The sequence below is a fragment of the Trichechus manatus genome, unplaced genomic scaffold (assembly GCF_000243295.1).
Source record: "Trichechus manatus latirostris isolate Lorelei unplaced genomic scaffold, TriManLat1.0 scaffold00010, whole genome shotgun sequence".
Taxonomy (NCBI): domain Eukaryota; kingdom Metazoa; phylum Chordata; class Mammalia; order Sirenia; family Trichechidae; genus Trichechus; species Trichechus manatus.
Genome location: NW_004443946.1, coordinates 4,378,986 through 4,387,031, shown reverse-complemented (window position 1 = coordinate 4,387,031; position 8,046 = coordinate 4,378,986). Strand labels below are relative to the sequence as shown.

Here is an 8,046-nt window from a genome sequence, read left to right as displayed (position 1 = left end):
CCATTAGTCCTTTGGACTAATCTTTTCCTTGTATCCTGTTCTCTTCATTCTCCCTTGTTCCTGAAGGGGTGAGACCAGTGGAGTATCTTAGATGGCTGCTCACAGGCAGTAGCTTTAATTTTAAATAGAGCTTCAAACTCATTAGTAATTTCAGAGAGTCATTTTTAATTGTGTATTTTGGTTTTGTGAATATGTTCATATTCAGAAATTTGAGTTTTATGAAGATCTAGTCTTTCCGTGAAACCTTTAATCTATCTTGTCTAGAAGGTAAAATATTAATATGGGATATTAAAGGCTAACTTATGAAAAAGTTACCATGATTGTATTATATATCTGTAAATGGAAAATGAAAATTAACTTCTATAGGTATAAATAACCTAGTATAATTAAGATGAAAAGTAATTAATTTTAAAGTTCAGTGTTTAATATTTAATTCTTCTTTCTTCCAAGATACATGGTTGGAAAAGAAATGGGGACACAACATTACAGAATTTCAACAGCGGTTTGATGCAATTTTGACTGAAGGAGAAGGACCAAGAAGACTTAAGAACTTGTATTTTCTCTATTTAATAGAATTAAGGGCTTTATCTAAAGTTCTGCCATTCTTTGAGCGCCCAGATTTTCAACTCTTCACTGGAAATAAAGTTCAGGATGCAGAAAACAAAATGTTGCTTCTGGATATACTTCATGAAGTCAAGTAAATTATGTTCTACAACTTGTCATTCTTCTATTAAAGTATAAGTGTTATTCAAAATTAAATTCTTAAATGTCCATTTAGAGAAAGAAAAACTATTTAGAAATAATTAAAAGCTATTTTTGTTCATAGATCTTTTAAAATTTAGAGTTTTTTAAAATCCTTTTTATTTTTTTGTTTGGATACTATAGGGCACACATTTTCAGTTTTAAAAGCTATTCTTTTACTACTTGATACTTACATTATTTTCTTATTTAGTTGAACAGATTGGGTTTGGGACCAAACTTCTATATTATGCAATTTAGGTTTTATATTTGAGGATAAGAATTTGTTTTGGGGCATCAGAATATTGGTTTTATTATATTTTCTACTTTATTTTGATTTTATCATTACTGAACATCAAAATGTTATATTAGCACTTTTAATGTTTTATAATCAATAAAAATGAATAATCTCTGTTTTAAAATGCAGATCATTTCCTTTGCATTTTGATGAGAATTCATTTTTTGCTGGGGATAAAAAAGAAGCAAACAAACTAAAGGTAATTATTTTATGATTTAACTTAATTTTTAGATACAAGCTATTTAACTCATATAGGTATGAATATAAGCCCATGTTTTTATACTTAAAATAAATTTTATATACACCCTGAGATTATAAGAAAAATTGGAGTCATAAGTTTTCTTTTCCTCAAGAAAAAAAGGAAGAAAAAAGGAAGTCCAGAGGCAGGGTTCAACTTAAGCTCTGTTTACCTTATGTTCAAGATAACAACGAGCGAAATCTGTCACTTTACACTTCACATAGACGATCTCATGTAATAGAGTTTGTAAGTTAAAGAGATCCAGTAGCCATATTACTCTTTCTTTTGCTGAAGAGAATTCTAAAAATGGTTTTGGTTAAGTTAATGGATCCTCTTTAGGGGAAGAAGGAACAGTGTAACATTTTGACATTATCTTATTTACTGAGAATTAAAGGCAGTTAGGAATGCCAGCATGGACTTGTGGAAAGAACAGAAGACCGGATATCTCACAAAATGGGATCTGGTTTTGACCTTGCCTCTTAATAGAGGAATGATCTCAGGGAAGTCCATCTCTGAGTCTGTATATTTGCCTCAAAACACTATGAATATAAAATATTACTAAGAATATTTTTAAAATGTTCACTTTTTGCTGAGCATGATTCTTGTCATTAATAGGAGAAATAGTTCTTACCCTGAAGAGATTTCTAGTTTATCTGGGGACTCAAGTAAAATTATATTACTATTCTTGTTCTCTGTTATGAAGCGATTGGTCAGTAAAGGCAGGAGGCCCTAATAGCACTGGGCTGGATGTGATTTCATCAGAATCTTTATAACAAGCAATCTCCCTCTGTTTCGTATTCTTTGTTTCTTTCCATAAAGAAAGAACCCTATGGTATGCATCTTGGCAAGTAAAAAACTTTTTGCAGTGCCGTTTTTTGCTGTTAGATAACAGTTATTCTTGACTTCCCTTCTACCTCCTTAAAGCGTCCTTGCTAGAAATACATTCCTCAGGGTTTATATAACCTCCCAAACAGCTTCCCCATACTCCAGGAATTGGAGGGTAAGGTGAGGGGGAAGATGCTACAGTAAGACTTCTTTTTTCCCTACTATTTTTAATTTCCTCATTTTTAGTTCACATGCTGATTTATTGGAGAGTGTTTTGGCATCAGCTCTTTTTATATTGTGCAGATTAGAAATTTTCTATCAGTGTTTTAATTTCATCAAAACTCTTAAAACATTCAGCTTTGATGTCCTATGAAGTTTATGTACAGAATCCTTGAACAACAGAGACTTTTTCTGAATCCTTTTAGAAGAAAGAAGTAAAAGATAAGAAAACATGTTAACATTAGAGATTTATTTTTTTAAAACAGGTATCATCGAGTTTGAACAGTCACATTTATAAGTTCATTTTAAAATCCCATCTTGTCTCTTTTATACCTTATCATTGTATGGTTCAGAATAGAAGACTTGCATAAAAGGAAGTTGTTTACTTCAAAATAGAATAAGATATCACTTGAAGTCTTATAAAACATTTGAGAATTGAGTGAACTGTTTTTTGGTCAGTTGGTTTCATTGAATATAAATCACAGCATCTAATCACAGCATGTTGGATCATTCTACCCACTGACTGTAATTTAAAGTGTTGATCTAAAACTGTATGCTTAACCAAGGAGAATTTATAAGTAATTTAAATTCTGGTTATTTTAAGGACCATAAAGTTTTCTAATCTGAGATAATTTTGGAATATGCTCTAAGATGTTAGGTTGTTGGACATAACTATGATTATTATTTGTGGAAGTTGTAAGGATTTTCTCTTGTTCTGATCTAGTAAATTTCTACTCTGTTAATTTGGTTATAGCATATGAAGTTCACTTAAGCAGAAAGATGCATGCTATTTTATGTGCTTTGTTTTAATCTTGCAGTGTAATTTTGTCTATTGTAAGCAACCATGCTTCCTCTCTGTACATGCCATACGAAGATTTGCTCAAGAGCTTCCATATTCAAGTATTTGAATTAACAAACATAGGTTCAACTACTGAATTTAGATGATTTCTACAAAAGCCAGCATAATCTTTTAGGACAGAGCATGAGACTCTCTTAGAAAGTCAAAAACTTCCAAGGCCTCTCCACGACACTGCTATTTTTAGTATCTATTGATGGTGAAAATATAATTGCAAAAAAATCACTCTACATTTCATAGCACTTACAAAGTTATGTTTTACTGATCACAACGTTTATATCATTTGGAAATTTATAATGCATGGATGTGAGATCCTTATTCTGTCTATGTACAATGCTTGTGTACATATGGATTTTGTAGACCCTTGTAACAACTATGAAATCCTGCAGAGCTTGACAGCTCATAGGATAGGAACATTTGCTGTAGAGTAATTTTATAACTCTTGTTATTGTTAAAAGTATGATTTTTCTTTAATTCAAGGTTGAAACACAAGTTTAAAGGAAATTTCAAATCAAATTCACCAAATCTATTTAGACTAATGTTACTGGGTAGATTTTTTTTTTTTTTAAAGTAGGTTTAAAATTAGGATTACCTCTTACTGAATTTAGTCCAGAAGATAAACAGAAACACAAGATATAGAATATTGTTACTATATACTAACAATATTAATAATTTTGGATCCGAATAACGATTCTGTTAACAATCTTTTACATGTTACAGCAGTTTCAAAATCTCAGGTTGAATAGAGCATCTGGGAAAGACTTCTACAGAGCAAATTGAGGTCTACTTAGAATTAAAAAAACCCGTTGCTGTCAAGTCGATTCCAACTCGTAGCGACCCTATAGAACAGAGTAGAATTGCCCCATAGGGTTTCCAAGGAGTGGCTGGTAGATTCATACTGCCAACCTTTTGGTTAGCAGCTGAGCTCTTAACTACTGCACCACCGGGGATCCCTACTTAGAATAGTGGGTTCTACTCTTTGCTAACTTATTCCCATTTTTAACTCTATAGTCTTGCTCCATCTACTTGAACCCAGTATGAGGTTTATCACATTATAAAAAAAGAAAAGCTTCTCAAATTATAGACTGAAAGTATTGTAAGCTTGGGATTCTATTATAAGTCTAGGACAAAAGGAGGAGAGTGGTTACTGAAGAATCAGTTAATAATTTCCCCGGGAGTAAAGGAAGGATGTGTTCTCGGCTTCTCTTTTTTTCTTATTCCTTAAGGACATGATACTACTTTTGGAAGATCTAGACGCATGTTGCCTATTATCAAGAATATAATACTCTAAAGTTCATGGATACATTCATATGTATTAAAAATATAAAAACAAAAGGGAATGATAAACACCTAATTCAGGATAGTAATAAACCAAAAACCAAACCCATTGCCGTCAAGTCAATTCCGATTCATAAAGACCCTATAGTACAGAGCAGAACTGCCCCATAGGGTTTCTAAGGAGTGGCTGGTGGATTCGAACTGCCAGCCTTTTGGTTAGTAGCCACAGCAGGTGGGATATAGGACTTTCGAGGGATACACAGGGCTTCAACTGTGCTTACAATGTTTTCTTTCTAAAATTTGATGGTGGTTATATGAATGTTCACTATCTTCTGCCTATGTTTTGTATGTTAGCAATAATGGTAATGCTGATCATCATAATAAAAGAAGATCTGATTGTTTTTCCTAATTAATACCAGAAAGAAGGGCTGTAATTTAGCTATTAAGAAACCAAAGGTTTTTATATTTTTCTTCCTTTTTTATTTTTGGTAAATGATGCCCTCCAACCCTTCCCCTCAACACACCACATACATTACATATTGTTAGTTAATCGTCACATACAACAGACACCTCAACAAAGTTACCTTCGTAATTTGCAGATAGTGTTAGCTTTGGAGTCAGGCAAACCTCCATTCTGAGTCCGCTTTCTGAATGTGGGAACTTAGGCAAGGTACCTAACCTCTCTGTCTTAGTTTCCTAGTGCTGCTGTAATACAGATACCACGAGTAGGTGGCTTTAAAGAACACAAATTTATTTTCTCACAGTTCTGGAAGCTAAACATCCAAATCAGGGTCTTGGCTGTGTCATTTCCTTCCTTGTAGGTAGTCCCAGGTGTTCTTTGGATCCTTGGCTTGTCCAGATGAATCCCACATGGCATCTTCTCCCTCCCTTCCCTGTGTGTGTATCTCTGTGTCTAATCTGCTTATTTTATAACTCAGAAATGATTAGATTGAGAACTCACTCTACTCAGGTATGATCTAATTACTGTAACAAAGAAAACCATATTTCCAAATGGAACTACATCCACAGGTATAGGGGTTAGGATTCCAACCATATTTTGTGGGGACACAATTTAATCCATATACTCTTGGATCATTGCTTTCTTTATTTGTTAGGTGGAGATTACAACAATGTCTGCTTCTGAAATTGTGAAGATTAAATAAGATCGTATATATAAACATTCTGGTGTGTAGAAGGCTCAATGAATGTTAGTTTTCTTCCTCCTTTTTGGTACCCCATAGCACCTAGCACAGTGTACGCATATAGAGGGCACTCAGAAAATACTATTAGTTGACTATAAATTACATTTTATTAAATTACAATTTGTTAAAATTGTGCTAAATTGTTTTTAGGAGGACTTTCGACTGCATTTTAGAAATATTTCAAGAATCATGGATTGTGTTGGTTGTTTTAAATGCCGGCTATGGGGAAAGCTTCAGGTAAGCAAATCTAGTTCAGTTCTATTTCTCATTTATCCTTTCCATGAAGAATTTTATGATTTTTCTCTTTTTCTATTTCTATTATAGACTCAGGGTTTGGGCACTGCTCTGAAGATCTTGTTTTCTGAGAAATTGATAGCAAATATGCCAGAAAGTGGACCCAGTTATGAATTCCATCTAACCAGACAAGAAATAGTATCATTGTTTAATGCATTTGGAAGGTTAGTTTGAATGTACTTACATTATTTCTGCTAGCCAATAAGTTTAATGAACATGTATACACTCAGATAAAATTAGGTAAGAAATATCCTTTTTAGTGACATTGGCTAAATATAGAATTATATGATCTTATGAATACCTCAACTATGTAGATACAGTCTTTAGATGATATTCTTTATTTTTATCTATTGACTTTTATAATCATGATTAATTTACTGATTGGAATTTAATATTCATTTTACCAATTTGAATATTTTTCTAATTTTTTAAAGATAGATTTTTGTGCTGCCCACTTATTTTTCTAAAGGTCCTGGAAAAATCATACCTCACTTAAGATAGGTATACATGCAAATTTCTCTGTAAATTTATCATCATATTAAAAAGTTAATAATTCTTTTAAAAATAATTATTTTTCGTCAAAATAATTGGAGGATAAGCTTGAAATATGGAATTTACATTAAAAATTTAAATATAGATGCATTTCCTTCTGGCCTATCATATTAAAGAATACACAGATGTATAAAAATTAACATTTTTAGGATACATTTTTTTACTTTAAAAAATTGCAATGATTTAATATTTAAGTCTTGAAATAATTACTTTCCAAGTTATTTCTTGAGTACCTAGAAGCTTGACAGTTACTTTTGATTCAATATTCTGCTGTATTTTTTAGAGTGGAGAGCAGAGCCAAAGGACACTTAAAAATAATGAACAAACATTAACTTTTTATAGAAATTAGTGAAAAAAAATTGGTCACACATTTACTATTCTCATTCTTTATAGGCCAGTAGCTTTGATTCTTTGTATATTTACTAAATATGGCATATTAGTTATTTTTAAGTATTTATTTACTTATACTTTATAATATTATAATCTAATAAGCATTTATGTACCTAATATTACCATATTTTTACACCAATAATGTACTCCTTCTATGTTTGTTTGCCAACCGCTTCCACCCCCGTGAGGCATTTTCGTAAGCACCACTAATGCCAATGTTGTTTTTAAAAAAAATTTAGCATTGCATGCTTATGAAAATACCTTGCTGGGGGAGGGTGCAGTTGGCAAAATGTGGAAGGCGTGAGTTATTTGGGTAAAAATATGGCATACTTTATATTAAGTACATTGTTGTAAGTTGCCGTTGAGTTGATTGTGACTCATGGCGACCCCAAGTGTGCAGAGTGTATCTTCTTCGTAGGATTTTCAAGGCTGTGACCTTTTGGAAGCAAATTGCCAGGCCTGTCTTCTGAGGTGACTTTGGGTGGGTTTGAACTGCCAACTCTTCAGCTAGTAGTTGAGCACTTAACCATTTGTGCCATGCAGGGATACAATAGATTAAGTATATAAATACTTAAAAATAACTAATTTCTGGGCAGATATTATTATTTTAGTTTTACCGTGTCAAATTAAGGATCAGAGTACATCAGATTAGATTAGATGGTTTGTAGTACAGCTTTAAATTTGTTGAAATAAATTACTTTTAAAAATTTCTGTGCTCTAAAAATGCATAATTAATAATAGCTTATAGAAGAAAATATATCTGAGATGGTTTCTAAGTGAAATTATTTTTGGTTACAGAATTTCTACAAGTGTGGGAGAATTAGAAAACTTCAGGAACTTGTTACAAAATATTCATTAAAGAAAACGAGGTAAAATGTGCCTGTATCTGGACAATGGAGGCCAAAGAGTGGAATTTCATTCAAAAGCATAATAGCAATGACAGTCTTAAGCCAAACCTTTTATATAAAGCTGCTTTTGTAAGAGAAGATCTATATTGTTTTAAGTAAATACTTTTTGTAATTGTGTTGTCTATGTATGATATTATTGTGAGTACAAGTAATTCTTCGATAATGTGGTAAAAATGTTTAAGTTTAATGTTGAGTAAAATCAGGATTATCAAATTCATATTTGGTAAAACTAAGTGAATGATGTTTTA

The 8,046-nt window shown here is 32.0% G+C and overlaps 1 protein-coding gene across 2 annotated transcripts in view; it reads left to right on the top strand.

The window, feature by feature from the left end:
• The window catches only part of ERO1A (endoplasmic reticulum oxidoreductase 1 alpha), a 40,436-nt gene that overhangs the window by 30,592 nt on the left and 1,798 nt on the right, over positions 1-8,046 (top strand). The window contains exons 12-16 of one of the 2 annotated variants that reach the window (XM_023726191.1): positions 451-697; positions 1,166-1,235; positions 5,805-5,891; positions 5,979-6,112; positions 7,689-7,759. In XM_023726191.1, coding sequence (XP_023581959.1) covers positions 451-697; positions 1,166-1,235; positions 5,805-5,891; positions 5,979-6,112; positions 7,689-7,749 — 599 coding nt within the window. In that variant the 3' untranslated portion in view covers positions 7,750-7,759. Of the gene's footprint in view, positions 1-450; positions 698-1,165; positions 1,236-5,804; positions 5,892-5,978; positions 6,113-7,688; positions 8,016-8,046 lie in introns of those variants that run through there. The other variant, XM_004370867.2, reaches the window with a different exon arrangement.